The sequence below is a fragment of the Pungitius pungitius genome, chromosome 10 (genome assembly GCF_949316345.1).
Source record: "Pungitius pungitius chromosome 10, fPunPun2.1, whole genome shotgun sequence".
NCBI classification, from domain to species: domain Eukaryota; kingdom Metazoa; phylum Chordata; class Actinopteri; order Perciformes; family Gasterosteidae; genus Pungitius; species Pungitius pungitius.
In genome coordinates, this window is record NC_084909.1 from 19,841,360 (window position 1) to 19,859,598 (window position 18,239).

The 18,239-nt window shown below is 44.7% G+C and overlaps 1 protein-coding gene across 3 annotated transcripts in view; it reads left to right on the forward strand.

The window, feature by feature from the left end:
* Window positions 1-618: 618 nt before the first annotated feature.
* The window catches only part of spegb (striated muscle enriched protein kinase b), a 31,814-nt gene continuing 14,193 nt past the window's right edge, over window positions 619-18,239 (forward strand). The window contains exons 1-17 of one of the 3 annotated variants that reach the window (XM_037488378.2): window positions 619-1,760; window positions 9,051-9,128; window positions 9,499-9,571; window positions 9,739-11,291; window positions 11,444-11,587; window positions 11,687-11,869; window positions 12,699-12,859; window positions 13,002-13,090; window positions 14,674-14,849; window positions 15,052-15,312; window positions 15,404-15,562; window positions 16,111-16,300; window positions 16,402-16,631; window positions 17,283-17,402; window positions 17,491-17,595; window positions 17,790-17,996; window positions 18,089-18,212. In XM_037488378.2, the coding sequence (XP_037344275.2) occupies window positions 1,343-1,760; window positions 9,051-9,128; window positions 9,499-9,571; window positions 9,739-11,291; window positions 11,444-11,587; window positions 11,687-11,869; window positions 12,699-12,859; window positions 13,002-13,090; window positions 14,674-14,849; window positions 15,052-15,312; window positions 15,404-15,562; window positions 16,111-16,300; window positions 16,402-16,631; window positions 17,283-17,402; window positions 17,491-17,595; window positions 17,790-17,996; window positions 18,089-18,212 (4,271 nt within the window). In that variant the 5' untranslated portion in view covers window positions 619-1,342. Of the gene's footprint in view, window positions 1,761-5,348; window positions 6,072-9,050; window positions 9,129-9,498; window positions 9,572-9,738; window positions 11,292-11,443; window positions 11,588-11,686; window positions 11,870-12,698; window positions 12,860-13,001; window positions 13,091-14,673; window positions 14,850-15,051; window positions 15,313-15,403; window positions 15,563-16,110; window positions 16,301-16,401; window positions 16,632-17,282; window positions 17,403-17,490; window positions 17,596-17,789; window positions 17,997-18,088; window positions 18,213-18,239 lie in introns of those variants that run through there. The other 2 variants (XM_037488379.2, XM_037488380.2) reach the window with 2 other exon arrangements.

The window sequence follows — 18,239 nt, forward strand, 5'->3', positions numbered from 1 at the left end:
TTATGCAAAAGTTTAAATTCTGAAAATGATAAAGTGCACATTTCAGGTAAACAAGGACTCAGCCTGTAGTGCAGTGGCTTAATACATATATTTTTCCAGTTTGCAGTCAGGCCTCTTATTTATTTATTTATAGTGGCAGTAGAATTGATGTTGAATTCTTGTGAGCTGCAGTATTATCACAATCATTTGTTTTCAGTTTTGAAAGACATATTCCCATTTTTCAAGAAAGTGCCAGGTTGAAGACGTGTCAACAGGTATCAGGTGTCAAGTCCCAAATTTCAATGGATATGAACACTACTGCCTCATTTTAGTTGTTAAAGAACATACTTTAAGTAAGTAAGGCTTCGAGTGTCATTGCAGTGATTACATTTAGGTTTTCTTGATATCTGGCCACCTTTACACAATTGGGAGGCCAACCTCTGCCTTAAACATTTGACCTACAAATTAAATATCTGCCCCACGCCGACCCACCCCCTCCTCTGTGCCAAGCGCTGCTCGCACCATCTCATATGTTCTACTGACCTCGGGTCAGCTAAAAAGGACAAGGGGGCGGGAGCCTCGCGGCGAGTGGGCCGACGGATCGGCGTGCAGCTGTCATCGTGAGGCTTTCTGGGCTCTGACTGTCATTTCCCCCCCTCACCGGGACGCCAGCAGACGCAGGGGGAGATCGTGAGCCGGGAGGTTTAGCTCATGGGACGAGGAGTAGGGGGGCGCCGACTCTGTGCGACTTGTTGGACGGGACAAACAGAAGCCCAGCCGGAGAAACCGATCACAAGGCCACCGGGGGAACAAAGGAGGGAACGCTGAAGATTCACCAGGTTTCCGGCACACAGAAGGTCCACGGAGGGAAATGATCACAGAAGGCTGAAAAGTCAGGAGAACGTCGGGAATCAGAAGGGGGGGAAGCAGGGCCCTCACTTCCAGGAGACGAGGCAAGAGAGCTGCTAATGCAACATGATCCAGCTGGTCTTACCCTAAAAATACTTTTGGGCAGGAAGAGTGGCAGCTATCTCTATCTGCCTAATTAACTGGTAATCAACCATTTATTTTTCCACTTGGGACAACAACTGAGGTCAGAGCAGCGATTCGAGGAGAACTCCTTCATGGCAGATCTAGTTTCTATCTTTCTGAGTTCAGCGTTCCATTTGCAAAGACGTATAGAGTATCTTGAATTCAAAAAGGTAATTTAGCTGTAGTTGATATGTAAAGCCTGCCATAGACTCTAATGCACTCGCTTTGGTTTCTATCAGCGAGTGAGCTCCCGTTTGGTTTGCTGTAGGCCCCAAAACCCACATCCACACCCACAGATCCCATCGTGGGATCCACCAGAATCACGTAAACCATGAGAAAAGCTGAGGTGCAAATGACCCTGAAAAAGGGGGCAGGCGAAGCCGCGCCGGCCCGTAGCCCCACCGTCCCCCCGAAGAGGTCCAAAGTGAGCGCGGAGAAAGTGGCCCCGGAGCCCCCGGGGCCCGGTTACGCCGGCCCGAGTGCGCCCGCTTTCGCGCGCAAAATGAGGAACGCGGCGGTGGGGACGGGCTGCGACATCCGTCTGAAGGTGACTGTGGCCGGAGACCCCCAGCCCTCCCTGTACTGGTACCACAACGACGAGCTCCTCAACATGGACAACCAGGAGTACGGAGGGCTGTGGATTAGGGATTGCAAGCCCAGCGACGCCGGCCTGTACACCTGCATCGCCAACAACCACGTGGGCGAGGCCCGCAGCAGCGCCGTGCTGGCCGTCCTGGACCTGGGGGAAGGTACTGACCCGCCGTGCATTCGGGGCGTTGCCCTTTTACACCTGTAGTAGGGAGGCTTTAGTTGTTTCTGTGTCACCATTGCATGTGATTACTGAATTAAACCATGGAGAAAAAGATATTGAAACATCATGTTATCGTAAACTACTACTAAAGGACCTTTACATGTATTTCAGAGTTCCGGTAATGTAACAGGATTTTAAACAATTTATTGCTTAAGGCATAACTTCCATTAACTAGAAAAGAGTCAGACTAGAACATCCAGAGATAATGGAGAGTGAACTCAAGCTACTGCTTCGACCTGCTTGGATGTAAATGGAGTCATTGTCATGTTTAAGTCATTTCGATTTTTATGGGGCTAAATGGTTTCTGCCATCATGTGGTACTTGGACCAGCTATGCAGATTATTAGCTTAACCGCTCATTTGGGTACAAGGAATGTTATGAATGATAAAATGAACGCATTTGAGTGAAACACTCCAAAAAGAAAGGTCATTTAGAGATTAAAGATGCAATATATGCATACACATGTTCAGAACTTGATTGTTTTTCGATGAAGCTAAAAAAGATTTTGTTTCCACTTTAATTATATTTAATAGTAATCAAACATGTATTTACTACAAAAGTCAATACATACAATTTGAACATATCAAACTTAGTAGAACATACATCGTGCCATTAACTTGTTTCACGAGATAATCAAAGACGCTTGAGTTTTACCAAAAGCATCTGGAAAAAGGGGAGCTGTGAAAAGGCATCAGTGTCCAATTTTAAATACAGCACGTTGCTTTAGTTAATTATCAAAATTCGGCTGTAAAGCTCTTGAAGATGACGTTTAAATCTGTTTCAGTGAGGAATCATGGTGTCGCTGAGGTGATCAAACGTAGGCCGTGTTGATTGGAGACCCCGATGGGACGTAATCCTTTCAGCAGCACGTGCTGTGAGGGAACATCTCAGTCACATTCCTCCGCGTAGCCGAGGAGTTCACACCTCCCCCGGGGATCGACAAAACGGATTTTCGTGCATTTCGTGACCCTCGTGCGCTGATCTAAACTCAGCTCTGGGTCAGGGGAACTCACTCTCACTCTTCCGAATCGAGAGGTGCCGACGGAGCTTAGGTCTGCGTGTGGTTCGACCAAGTGCAGCATGAGTGAAGCCTTGGGCCAATGAAGCAGAAACCAGAGACGGGTCCCTCACACAACGAACCCTGCTGGGTTCAGGCAACGCGATGCTTTGTGCGCGCTCGCCACAAAAACCGGGTACTAAAAGAGTGGCGGGGTCTGCATACCGGGCGACGTGATGACAGTTATTCCTTTTTAGTGTTTGGTATTAGATTTCTTTTACTTTATAAATATTGGGCTCTTGGACATAGAACATGCAGCATCAAATGTCCTTGGAAGGACGAAAAAGGAAAAGTGCAATTTTTGGAAAAGTTACGTGAACTTTTCTTCTGAAATGTTGTGGTTTTCTGGATACGAGTCAGTTGGAGAGAATGATGGTGCAAAACAACAGATTAGAGATGGGACACAAGCATCTGGGTGCTGCTTTGAGTTTCCACAGTTCACAGAAGAGGCCCTCGATTTGGAAACGTTCTTAAACAGAGAAGTAGGATGAAACGGCCGTCTCCCTGTCAGACCCCGGCGCACGACGAGTGGTTTCAGCCCACAACTCGATTCCTGAAGCTCTGCTTCCTATCAGCTGGACCACAGCGTGGTTTCTGCTGGGGGGGGCGGGGGGGGGGGTTGTCTTGCACTGGACAGATTTGTGTCTTTTTTCATTTAAGAACCTACGAGGCGGCTGCCGGTTGTCAGAAACGGTGGAGGCTCCTTCACCGTCCTATCGGCTTCCCTCACACCCTTAAATGATGTCAACTTTTCCTCTGACTCTCCATTTTAACCTTCAGTCTGATTCAGCCCCTGCTTTGCTTCGCCGTGTGTCTGCAGCTGTCCCATCACTCAGTGAACCCTTTTCTCTATCTCGCTCTCCCCTTTGAAAGTATCTCTCTGTATGCCCCCCCCCCCCCCCCCTCGCCCCCATGCACCAACTCTCCATAGTTATTTATACAGCGGAATGTGCCAGGCCTTAGATTTTTGTGATGTTAGCTAGCCAGCGTCTCTCCTGTTACACAGGAAGACATCATTGCTAATTTTAGCCCGGCCCTGTATGAGTATCTTTTTCTTTCTTTTTTTCCCTCTACTGATCAGAAAACAGGCCGTTTTTCCACTTCTACCAAGCATGAAGACGTCTGCCATGTGTGCTGTTATGCACCTCTGCATACTGTCACCCATCCTTTTTCAGTTCTGTATGTTATTGTGAAGTTGGTCGGTCAAATATGATTTAAAACAAATGAGTTACTCAAATACAAAAACAAACAAACAGAAAAGCAATAGATGGATGAAGATGACAATTGAACCAAAATCTTTAATTTAATTTGGCAAATAGTCAAACAAGTCGAAAACACAATATAGAAATTAGACTAAGAAATATGATCAGATATACGGATTAATGGAGTTGGTAAAATATCTGGCACTATAGCAGGTAAATGCTCCACTATCCTCACCTGCTAGTTGCTGGTGGGCAGTAGGTTGATTAAAAAAGCAAATTTGATGAGGGCAAGAACGTGCTGACATGCTCCAAGGAAACCGGGGGAGCTGCAGGATTGGGTGATACTTATCTCTCCGGATGAACCTTGAGCATTGATGAGTACAGCTTGGATCCGGCATTAACACGTCCCCGGCCACTTGGCAGCAGCACAAACAAGCTGTGAACGGAAAAAAAACCAAACAACTGATACTTTTCAGTTTCCATGGCGGCTGATGCCTATTTACACATCCAGGTGATGCAGAGCAACGTAAACATTCTATTGTTGTGTTCCTGGAGGTTTTAGGGTCTAATGAGACTGAACAAAACAGTAAGCTGCAGGCAGTAGAACCACAAGAAAAAGATGAACGCTGCATAGATGGACAAATGGTGATCTTATAAATAAAAAAAACCCAACAGGTAGAGCGTGACTGACAATGCAACCAGGATTTATTCAATGAGTTATCATAGATGTAGCTCTACGTATACGGCTGTAAAGCCAGCGCCGTGGAGGCCTGAGGAGATTTGAAAATGTGACTCTCCACAGGTGTGAGCATCTAGTCTCACTGTCCTCTGTGCTATTTGGTTCCCTGAGCACATCTTGCTGCTCTGTCATTTCGGAGTGAAGCCATTTCTGTGCAGTGAGCTGGTGAAACGCAATGTGTGAGCAGCAATGCCTGTTCCTTTTCCTCCGGGGGAAAGTGTTCCTGGATACCAAGTGGTTTCCAAATGCAGTGGGCGAGGACACAACGTTAACCCAAATATATGAGCAGCAGCTGACAGTGTCCCGTCCAATGCAACAGCTACTTTGTTCCTTCAGTGCGTAGCAGTTAAACCCTTCCTTGGGAAATGGGGTTTGCTTTGTGTGGTCGGTGTAAGCCGCCGGCGACACAACAGCCTGCGAGCGCCTCCAGCAGAGGAGCGAGGAGGTCCCCGCGCAGCCCCTCCCCCCCCCCCCCACCCCCCTCCCATCCTCCTCTTCAGCGGCTCATTCCACCGGGCAGAGAACGAGACGCAGACACATGGGGAGGAAAGGGAGAAAATGAAAGGATGTCAACCAATGCCGTACAACGGTGATCTGGAGAGGGCTGGATCACTCCCACTGGTTTTCTCTGCCTATCGGAGTGCGCTGCCTGTGGGCTGGAACACAGCAGGGGTGGGGGGGGGGGGATGCTCACACTGTCGCTGGCTATTGTTTGGACAGGGGGGCTCCCTCCGAGGGGATGATATGCATTAAACGGACGTACCCCCACCTGCAGATGGGAATCCGGGCTCTGTGCTTTGGGCTCAGAGGAAGCGCTGACTCTCGGAGGCTGCAACTTGTTACGTAATGGACCAAAGTGCCTTCTCACCGCGTGTCTTTGCGTTTGATTGAGATGCTTCGACCTACATGTCAGCAGAGAAGCAGCATACTACAAGTGGAGTCTTTTACGACAAAGTCGGCTATTAATGGCTGATGCCTTTGCCAGAAAATGTCCTGATTTAGGCGTGTAGTATTGGCTCGGAACCCCCAGCGCGTTTCGGGGGATACCCTGCTGCTGAACACAAGCCAAGACCAAAAAAAAAAATATCTGTCAAGGACATACCAACTGTGGCCATAAAAACAAAGCCACTTCAACCAAAGAAAAACATCAGGCAAGTGCTATTTCTTTGCTTTGTCTGCTGCCAATTAGTGCCGCCTCTAAAAAGCACCTGGCGTCATGGCCTCAGTCCCCTTTGGACCTGTGCCGTACAGGTATGTTTGTTTGCATATTGTGTTGGTGTTAAATTGTATGTGTTAAATTCTGTATACTAACAACACAAAGCCCCCCACTCCCCCCCCCCTCTTTGGTCCTGTGCTGTACAGAGAGAACCTGCTGGTTTTGTCACTTTATATTTAGTAATTTTTTGTTTTCTTCAGTTTACTTTCTGCTTTTTTTATTCAGTTGTTTTGTTTGCCGTGTTGTTTGCTGGGTTCATCTTGCCTGGTTTTTATAACCTTAACCCTGCTTTTAGTGATTTGCGCTTACCTTGGTTTTATTGTTTTCTCTAATAAAACCCTTTTTTAATTAGAACAAACAAGCGTCGGGTGGCGTTGTTGGTTCTTCCCCTAAAGCCCCGTCACATTAGGTCTATATACCTGTATATACATTTAAAAATATTCAATGTCTAATGTTGACAGAAGCATTTGATGAAAGGAGATGGAGCTGCTGTGTACATCCTTAATCATGGCTGTGGAATATATTTAAGTTGGCCAATAGAAAACAGCATTTTCTCTGAAACAAATGTTTCACTGACACCAACATTCAAGAAGTTTATTAAAAGATAATTGAAGGCCAAATGTGATTTTGTCGCAACAACAGACAGGGCAAAGACATTGAGATGATTAAAGAGTACATCTCATAGGAGAGGATGTGTTTTCCTGTAGGGTTGAAGTGACTTTGATGAGCCAGACTATTCTGGGATTATTGTGTGATATACAGTAATAACCCACTGCAATCCCCCACTTTTGAGCTGTATAATCTCTAACTCCTCTTTTGGAACATTCCTACTACTTGCATTGAGTTTTTTTTAAAACTAAATATAACCAGGATAAAGTTCATCTTGATCACCTTTCGCTCTCTGTTCCTCAACCAAAATACACACCAGAAGAGATAGAATCTGTCATCAATCAAATGATCTGAAGTCATTAAAAGTACCTTGTGCGATACATTCAGCTGAATCGAATCCCAAGGGAAGCCCTGGCATCCACGGTGTGCCGAGCAGGGTTCCCCCCATCCCTGGTTTGGGTGGGGTCCCTCTGTGTGCATGCGCTCCGGGGGCCACTCTGGTTCCTCTCAAAGTGTCACGGTTTGGTCTCTCTTCCTGTTTTAGTTTGTAGTTTTCATGTCTCTTGTGTCCCTGGGTAACTTCACTTCCTGCCTCGTCCTGTCTTCCCCTGTGATTGTCTGCCGTGCCTGATTGTTTCCACCTGTGTCCAATCACCTGCACCTCCCTTGTGTATTTAAGCCCTGTGAGTCTCTTGTCTTGTGTGGCGTCATTACATGTCGAATGTCCATGTGTTCAAGTAAGTCAAGTCTGTGGTTTCAGGTCCTTGTTTGTGTTTCTTGGTTTTTGTTTTCGCCTCCTTCCTGTTTTTTTGGTTGGAGTGATTTTGAGTTTGAGTTCTTTGACTATTAAAGTCCTTTTATTTTTCATCATCTCTGCATCTGAGTCCTCCCTCCTTGCCCTCGCACCCCACGCTGTGACACAAAGACAAGCAGCTGAGGTTGAGAAATTGCTTTGGCTCTTCTGCGTGAATGTGAGCATCCATGTTTGTCTGTATCAATGACATGTAATGTAAATGACATGATCCATCTCTATCGTTTGTCTATAACAAGGGATTGTCTCATTTCAAACATTTATTTCCCCAGAACTTCAAAGCTGAAGGAAACGTTAGTGTGCTTCCTCTTTGTGCCCCGTGGATGGAGGAGCCAGATAATCGTATACCTCGCTGTTGCTGAGAGGCTTAAGTGTGAATGACCAGGGGCCCCCCCCTCCAACGCTGTATCTATTGTTCTCCTTCCATGCCGCGGATCGCTGCTTTTATTTGCCGAATAACACCATCATCTTTGGTATAGAATTAAAACCAGGGGAGACATGCTGTTGTATTTACCCATCTCTTTTAAACCTGACATTCTCATGTAAGATGTTGAGTGTCACTTAAATTCTAGCCTGTAAATCAATACAACAACTGGCCTTTGGAGATGAGTGGCAAGGAAAACAATTGTTTCCCAGATCATCTCAATGATTAATGCAATATAGTTTTGGAACAACCTCCGGTTCAGACAATCTGCTGATGCTCGTGAGTTCATTGTGGCTGTAAAAAATGAATGTTGTGATATTTAGGATATGCTCACATATAAAACATCTGCGACACAAGGCTTTGGTCTTTATACTGAATTCATCGCCCATTGTGTTCAAAGTGACTAACAATCTTGTTGTGCTCTGACTGCAAGCGAACAACAGATAGCCTCCTGTTTTATGTTATTTTAATTCCACCTACTCTGAAGCAAACACCCCACGAGAGCCGACAGGATGCCAATGACTCAACAGCGCTGTTTATTTTGAGTTCTACCAATGACTGGGTTTTCTCTCAGGAAAATCTTTCTGATGGTACAGCTGGAACACATTATGTTTTAAAATAAGACGTTTTCAATTAAAATACAGATTTTTATTTTTGTACCAATGTATGCTGTTCTCAAATACTTAACTAACAGATACCAATGAGAAAAGTTTGAATGATTGAAAACTGCCAATTTAGTATATTTAGTTTAGCAACATTTCAAGTTAAGTGACGTATTAATCAAAATATTGTAATATAACATGTATATATGTATAGCATGTTCTTTCTTCACAGCAGGAATTCTGGTCTAAACTTAATAAGAAACTTAAATATAATTCTCAACAGGAATTTGCAATTAGATGATTTGATGGACTTTTACAAATAAAGACTTAATAAGATAATGTAGTCCATTGGCTACTATAGTAACAGTGTGTTCTCTCTCCTTTGTGTGATGACAAAATGGAAACGTAGTTTTCCACATTAGGTTAAAATATTTCATTTTGTAAATACCATGAATGATTGTCTTTGCAAGTTCTGTTTCACTTGAGCAATCTTCTCCACCAATGGTGCTCTGAAAAAGTTGTAGTAAAACATTAAATTCACAAGAAATGGTTTCATATGTTTTTTCAGATTCCGAAACAACAGATGATGAACAATTTGAGACCAAAGAAGATGGTGGAGAGTTTGAAGACCAGAATGTGCATAGAGGTATCCACCATGTTGCCAGCACAAAATGTTTCCCCTTTCTTGAATTAGCAGTTTGACTGGTATTTAATTGGAGTAGTATTTCTGTCTACTTAATGAAAAGATATGTCCGTGGCTCTTTAACTGCTAATTGCTTAATGTCGCAGTTTGTTTGTCTTTGTTTGGTGCTGGGCAGGTAATGAACAGTAGTTAAAACAAAGCTTTTTAAGTGAAAACACCTGCCTGCTTTGGCTGAAAACAAGGCTGGGGAAAGTCGCATTTACATCCCCGAAAACTAAAAAAATGACCAGCTACACATTTGCCTTGTTTCATAATCAATGTAGGAACCCAATGGCTTACCTGAACAATATTTCATATCTCCTTTTTACATGAGATGCAGTGATGGACAAATGGGCTGCAGATGACTATAGCACACGTGGACATGAGGATCCCTCAAACACAACCAGGCAAGACAGAAACACGCTAATAACCCTAATAGTTTAGAGAAACATACAAAAAAACACGTTATTGTGATGATTGCATTATACAAACATTACAAAAATGTAAGACAGATTGTTAAATAGTGACAACCTCAGCGATTCCAACAGATTTTGCTTCAAATCCTTTATTTCAGGAGCCCGTCGGACAACTTTTCAAGAGAATCTCCACCACAAGCCCTCCCACCCCCATCTCCAAGACTCATCAAACGTCCCTCTACCTCCCCCATGCCAAGTCGCTCTGGCTCAACTACACCTCTCAGCTTTCGGAAAAAAAACACTGTTCCATCTGACTACCAAGACACAGTGCCTGGGGAGTTTGAAGAAAAGGTGAAGCAGCCAAAACCCGCCAGCCAAGGTAACACCCAGGACTCACAGCCACAGACGCCGCTAAGCGAATACTCCCGGAAAGAATTTGCCCTCAGACCGTCCCCGAAACTTACCAGGGTGAGCTCAAAAGTTTTTGAGAAGGTTCGTGGATTAGAGGAGCGCAGGCGAAGCCTTGATATTCCAGAAGGTTCCATCTCAGGAGGATCCTGGGCAGGGTTCAATCGTGCTGGATCGGTAGATTCCGATGATGGAGGAAGCCGGCTGGGCATCTCTCGCGAAAGTTCAAGGGAAGACCTAAGGGAAGCTTTGAAAGAGGATGCCGCTGAACGAAGATCTATGTTTAGACAGAGAGCTGCTTCACTGGAGGAGAAACCTCGCTACTCCCAAAAAGTTCAAGACATTGAGAACAAGTTCACGGAGGAGCTCCAGCGCATCAAGAAGCTCGTTGGTAAGCCTCACATGAAGAAGTCTTTTTCAACTGAACAGCTTACTCTTAAGAAAAAGCAGCGCCTGCCTTTGAGGAAAATTGAACCTATCCCTCCACAAGTCCTTCAAAAGCTCCAAGAAAGGGAACGTGCCCATTGGGCAAAAGAACAGAAGGAAAAGAGTTATAATCAGCAACCAATGCAGCAACAGCAGCAAGCACAGCAAGAACAGTACGTTCTGCAACCCCAAAAGACAGCAAGCCCTGGATCAACGGCTGTAACGTCTCCAACGGTCAGTAGATTTGGAGAAATTGCAGGCACCCCAGAGTCCATGCAGTTATCCGACTTGCCCGGACAACGATCCGTGAGAGAGTTAAGCAGGGTCAGTCCAGTGACGGAAATCGTTCAGAGATCATCATCACCCGCATTGTACCACCTGCAAAGGGAAGATTCTCCCAGCAGAAATGTTGCTGAGATGACGTTACGCAAGGTTGAACGAAGGCCACCAAGTCCGCTTGTGCAAAGGGTGTCTCGAATGCAAGAATCCCCTCACATCCAGGAATCTCTTTTGCAAGCATCACAAAGGGATGAGACCTCGGGAAGAAAGACGCCAATAGAATTAGCGTTAAGAAAATTAGAAAACAGACCCGAAAGTCCACTGGTTCAAAAAAGGGTAGTCATTGTGCAAGATCCTGCTCCTCAGCCGCCCATAAAACCCCAGAGGATGTCACCGATCGCCCCAACAGAGGACAGAATGGAAGTGGATCTGTCTAAGATAAGAATCCCTAAGATTATCGTTGAAGATGAAAAGATGGACGAGGGTGTTCACGTGAAACCAAGTGAGCCTCGGCAGGTAACTGGTAGTGCCAAAGAGGGACGCCAGCTGAAGACCAAAGGAAAGAACCGTCGCCCTCGACCCATGTCTCCAGAGTTAGGTTAGATTTGTTGTGCTTCTTTCACGTGTGGAGTTCCAGTCCGCTTGCTTTTCATGTTTAATCAAACTATTGCTCATATAGGGACTTTTCCTCTTAACTTGATCGCAGGTGGAAAAAATAACTTCAGACTTGTCTTTTGTCAAACTGCGCAGACTCGTCCGATGACTCTTATGTTTCTGCCGAAGAAGACCCACTGGAGGCTCCCGTATTTGAGTTTCCCCTGCAGGACACTGTAGCATCGGCTGGCGCAGACGTGCCACTGAAATGCATCATTGGCGGCACCCCAATTCCTGAAGGTATTCCACCAACATACCAAACATTTTAAATTGTGTATCTAAGCATGCAGAACACAAAAATAACATTACCCATCTTATCTGTGTTCCTCTCTGTTGTAGTTACCTGGATGAGAGAAAATGCAGAAATAAGTGGCAATCCAAACTACGCTGTCAAAGTAGAGGGCGAACGCCACACTCTGCTCGTCAAATCAGCGAGAGTTAATGATGGTGGAAAATACTGCGTAACTGCTGTTAACCAGGTGGGCAGGGCGTCCAGCTGTGCCACTCTTATAGTCAAAGCAGGTATGTTTAAAATCTACAAGTCCGACCATTTAACATGGCATTAAATGCTATTTTCTTATCATGAACGGAGAAATGTTACGATGAAAAGATTTTTCAAGCGGGTTTAAATAGTAGAATCAAATCCTTGATTATAAAAATCAACTATCTAGGTTGATACCCATGATGAGGTTTTTGTGGCCCTGCTGTTAAACCTGAATCAGCGTTCGCGCTGACAAAGGGTTCTTATCCACCGCAACAGGGAAATAGGAAGAGCAGAAGTAGTAGCTGTACCTATATTAGAAATATCTTCATAGAAACCAAATGCGACGTTTGAAACATAAATCTACTCAAGCAACACGTTCAAAAAAAAGCTGAATGCTTTTTTTTTAGCGCCACAATAAAAACGGTTTCTTTAGACCTCATTTTTGACTAACAAAAATGTTGTTTGTTCTACTTGATCCACATCATCATATTATGCAACATTTAAAAACAAGGCCAAGGTATCTCACAACAATTTAGAATGTGAAAATGCCTTATTCTCCACCTTGTTTCTTGGTTATCTCTTTTTTACAAACATGGCATTGTGTTTCAGCTGACTGCTCTCCTGCTTGCTTTTCATTTTCTCGCCGAGCAAAATGCCTGTGCCATATATTCCAGCTGAACAACCCCACTTATAGTTACCATAGTAACTCGCAGTCGAAACTGAACCTATAAATTGCCCACTGAGGCTCACTGCCTCCACTCACTGCAAATCCACTATTGTTTGGATTTCACTTTTGACATCTCACACTCTAATTGCATTTTAATTTAAGCAGGAAACCCCAACACATAATGTGACTTTCTTTTACAGATTCTGTGCAGGAGCCAAAAGGGAACCTGGGTGTCCCCAGAGATATCAGCAGCCCAATTACCTCTGATGAGGAGTATCTCAGTCCTCTGGAGGAGAGCATGGATTTTGGAGGGCCTGAGCAAACTGTCGACACACGATTCAGGAAACCTCCAGCATTCCTGGTGAGACTGTGCAGAGCTCTGTCTAAGCAAATATCTACACGTTACTTGTATATTTTCAGCATTGTAAAAGAGTATCCTGCTACAATGTGTCAAATAAAACGTGCAGGTACAAAAAATGAATCTGCTTCTAACTTTCAAACAGGTAACAATGAGTGATCAAGTGGTCATTGAAGGACAGGAAGTCACCATGTCCGTCAGAATAAGTGGACAACCTAAACCCTTGCTCTATTGGTAGGTCCCCCCCCCACCTGCATGGGAAATGGAAACTACTTTATCACAAAGCATGGGCCCTGCTTGTTTGACTGCATGGTGTGTCAGGAGCATGCTGCTTTTTTGCATCTGTTAAAATTAAGTGGAAAATTTATGTTTCCTGCTTAGCAATCTCCATGTTGACAGAAAGGGTATTACAGTAATAAAGGAGGTAATATTGTTAGGTAATGAAGGAGTAATACACGTTTCTACCAGAAACACAAATGTGGCTGAAGTATTGAGCTCTTTTAGACATCCACATGCAATACTGGCGTCCAAAAGAAAGCCCCATCTAATGGAACTACTTCATTGTACATTCTATAAGCCAGTGGTTCTTCATTGCTGTTGTTAAGCCATCACAACGGCTGGGAACATTTCATATTTCGGTTTACTGCCAGCAATTTTCAAGAAAAAGACCGAAGCCGGAAATGTTCTCTCTGTTAATTGGGCAACATGGTCCTTCATTTACAAGAGCATGGGCTCTGCTTTTTTAGTTAATCCTACATGCAGCAGCCTGCTGCTGCAAATACCTACTAGAGCACCATCTTTGGTGTTGAATTAAAAATAATTTCACACTTCTGGGATGGTCGGGTGCATTCCAGTCGGCACAGCTTCCTTTTCTTCTACATTCTGCAGAAAACAACTACAACTACTGGTGGTGTATTTTGCTCATAAGGCAAATTAGTAACAGGGCAACAGTGCATGGCCTTTTGCTTTATCAGTAATAAGTCACGTAGATGAACATCAGACAAGTGGTGAGTCCTCTATGAGGGCTCTTGCGTTTATAAGTTGAGCTTTTTGAATTTTAACTAATCATCACAGACCGATAATTCAAGATTTTTTACCACCACAACACTCAACGGCAACACAAATCCCTCACAAGTAGGCCTTTGGGTCGTTGTCACGATGGTACTTGTCCAGTGACGGAAGTCATGAGATTTTGAATTTACAGCTTTGAGCAGCCGCACACGAAGAGTACTGCAGCCCTTTTTCTCTAGGGACGCTCTCTTGACTCATCGGGAACAATCGACAAAAAGGCTGCTGCTCAGAAAAAGACGCTTTGTGGACACAGGCCCATAGTGGGAGGGGTGGAGATTTCAAAAGATGCACACGATACAGCTACATCATTATCAAACTCTGAATCCCACTCAAAAATGTAATTTCAGCTGTGCTTTTTGGTGCCCCCATCCACAGCTTAGCCTCCTATCCGGTTCTCCTGTTTACCCAAAAAGGGTAGCGGCCTTCATCTGCTATGTGCAATGCATTGGCCGTTGTTATGCAACCCTCCTTCAAAAGATGTCAACTATCCCTTTAATACAGGCGATAAGAGTAGGCTGAATCACAAAGGCAGGTGCTGTTATTGGAGTTAGTCACAACTCTCAAGAGACAAAAGCAGAAAACAATGTCCTAAACATAATATTGGCAATCCCGGATACGGTATCACCCCCTTGTGTGCTTGGTCATCCCTCGTTGCACAAATTAAGTTTTAAAAAAGCGTGTGCATGATTCATTCTCTTGGTTGAAAACCGAGCCACAATTGTTCCCTTAACTGTCCTCTTCGGCAGGCTGAGGGACAGAGTAACGGTGAAATCCGGCCCACGCCACATTGTACGAGAGACAGAAGACGGCACTTGTGAAATGACCGTCAAGTCAGCATTGCGGTCGGACTCTGGGGTTTACACCTGTAAGGTCATTAATGAGTATGGGACAAAGCAGTGTGAAGGAAAGTTGGAGGTAAAAGGTACGCTCCATTTGAAATGCACAGGTGTCTGTTGGTCCACGTTTCACTAAATCTCTGACGATAGTTGACTTGTTCAGAATATTAAGAAATATACATCAATTCTGTGGCCCAAAGTCCGGAGACAAACGCTTTATATTGACCATTAAACTTATGCAACAAGTACAACTTCACAGCAGTAAGATGCCCTTTCAATTACATCCAGCGCCACCAGCTGAGCCGGGCCTGGCCGTCATCCGCCCCGTCAGGGACCTCACAGCCAACGCCGGGGAGACGGTTCTGTTCGAGTGTCACGTCATCGGACCCAAGGACACCGATGTGGACTGGCTCGCGGACGGGAAACTGATCCAACCGGCGTTGCTCAACTGTAAAATGCACTTCGATGGAAGGATGTGCCGGCTGCTTCTCAACTCCGTGCACGAGGACGACAGCGGGACATACGTGTGCAAGCTCAGCACAGCTAAAGGTGCGTCCCGGCAATAAACATCACAACACTGTGTGATGTCAACTGAACTAGAATGTGTCTGTCGTTCTGAACACAATGTTTTACTCTTCAGAGGAAGTGACGTCTTGCGGCAAACTCAAAGTCCTCCCATCAATTGAGCCTCTGTTCACTCGCAAGCTGGACGTCCTGGAGGTGATTGAGGGGCGTAACGCTCGCTTTGACTGCAAAGTCAGTGGGACGCCACCTCCCAAGGTCGTCTGGAGCCACTTTGGTAGGATTCTACTGCCTTTGCACTCAGGCTCTAATGTGACAATCTTTGAGTTTATTACATATTCACTGGTGATAACAGCAAATGTGGTGAAAATACTACGGTTTGCACAATAAAGAAAAATAGACTATTGTTTGTCAGGTTGATTATTGGCCTTAATCCCATTGTTCTGATTTGTATGCAACGTGTAGCACGAGTCTGCAAACAGCGGAGGTAAAAATAGTTGGTTACCTCTCTGTGAGGTTGGAGGTGTGCAGATCTGAGGGCCCCTGTGGCTCCTCCTGCTCCCTGTTCCATTACCTCCTGAAATAAATGCTCATGTTTCACCAGTCAAATGGTTTGATGTGAAGCTGCGGCAGTAAGACATGTTTCCACAGTTCCCAATACTGCAAAAATATTCATATTTCATCATGGAGTTGTCCCTGTCAATTACCATTATGTTTCCTGATGATTAATTATTCATCATTCATGAAAAGGAATGGATTTATTATTACTTGTTTCTCCTATTGTTATTTAAAACACATTATAATTAAAGAAAAAATTCCCTTTAGACCATCCACTTGTAGAAAGTGAGGACATCCGTGTTCTCCAGGAGGGCGGCCGCCACTCTCTTTTCATTTCTCATGTGACCAATGAGGATGAAGGATTTTACACCGTCACGGCCCGCAACAGTCACGGCGACGCAGAGAGCTCCGCCGAACTTTACATTCAAGAACCACGGCCAGCCATCTCCTCGCAGATGTGAGACACCGCAGCTTGTGTGTGTTTCAATGCCTGTTCTAGAATATGGATTTTAATATTTAATTCTCCGTTTTTTTCCTTCAATCTTTCCTTTCCTTCAGGGCTAAACTGGAGAAAATGCCATCGATCCCAGAGGAGCCAGAGGTTCCCGAGAACGAGGTGGAGCGTTTCACTATGCCTGACTTCATCAAACCCCTCTACGACCTGGATGTGATCGAGGGCAAGGAGGCGGTGCTGAAGTGCAAAGTGGCGGGCCTGCCGTACCCCACCATCGTCTGGTTCCACAATGGCAAACGGATAGAGAGCACCGAGGACAGAAAGATGACACAGTGTAGGAGCTTGGAACAGAAAAACATCCAGCAAAACACAAAACACAGTTTATTTCAGTTTCCTGTGATTTGGCATTTTTATTAAAAGTAAAGAAAAAATGAAAATACAAATGGAAAATAACTTAATAAGTTATATGAATTAGAAAATAAATTGACTACTTCTATAGACTAAATGAAACCCCATTATGGTAGTATCTGATTAGACTGACACTATTGTTCTGAGCATGTAATTAGTCCCTAGTAAAATATATATGCATTGTTAAAACGGAGCACTGTGCCCTCCAAAAGGACCCATATGACACATAACCAATTCATATGAGCATCTTTCAATCTGCCATCTTTATGCTGAAGACCTGTTTTTACGTTTGGGTAACTTGAATGAGGTTAGGCAAAGGTCATGGTCGTATTTAATAGTAAGTCGGAGACGCCTCACTGTCATAATGTCCCGCTGCTTCCACCGTGCTTCTGAGAATGCACAGTCAACACTAGACTGAGGTCAAGAGGTTGCTTTTCAGACATTTAAATAACAATGAACGTTTTAATTCAACAGTCTCATTCAGTTTAATTTGACATTGTTATAGTCAGCTAAATCGCATAGAGATGCTAACAGGCCAGTATCCTTCCTCTCCTTTCATCTCTGCTTCCTGCTGTAGTTCGTGACGTCCACAGTCTGGTCATCCGCTCTGTGTGCCATGCGCATGGTGGCGTCTACAAGAGTGTCATCTCTAACAAAGTCGGCAAGGCCACCTGTTATGCTCATCTCTATGTCACAGGTGATTCTTTTTTTTTGTGGGGACTGCTCGTGTGAACGGATTTGCTCAGGAAAGAAGGCAGATCTGAAATATCTGTTGTCATTTTCAGATATCCTCCCGGATCCTCCGGATGGGTGTCCAGTGATAGAATCCATCACTGGAAAAACCATCACTTTAAGCTGGAAGAAACCAAGGAGGCTGGACCCTTCCATTGGTACGAAGGAATGATGATCCGATTAGATTTGATCAAATGGGAACACTACACATACAGTATATATATATATTGTATTTCTAAAACATATTTAATGATAATTAATAAGCTTCCTAGAAGTGCAGCTAAAACAGTTGCTGTGTTTTTGTGGCAACATTTTGGTGTAGCTTTTTGCATGAAATCTTGTTTCTTTTCAGATCCCAGCTCCCTGATGTATGCCGTCCAGCAACAAGCCCTGGGCTCCATCCAGTGGACCATCATAGCTTCTGGCCTGAAGGAAACCAGCTACACCATCACCACTCTCTCCAAAAGCGTGCGCTACGCTTTCAGGATCCTGACCATCACCTCCAAAGCCTTCAGCAAGCCCTCACCGACCACCGACACGGTGCAGCTCCTGGATCGAGGTGCCATCGGGTTTTCAAAGCGTCCATCCATCCATTGGTGTGGATGAATGAACCTTTTAATAAATATGATTTGTGTGCACATTTTCTTTTAGGTCCCTATCTCCAGGAGGCTCCTGTGATTATTGATAAGCCAGATACCGTACATGTGATGGAGAACCAGTCAGTCACCATCACTGTCACCCTCAATCATGTCAACGCCGCCGTCCTCTGGAAGAGGTATCCGCGCCTAGTATCTATGAGCAT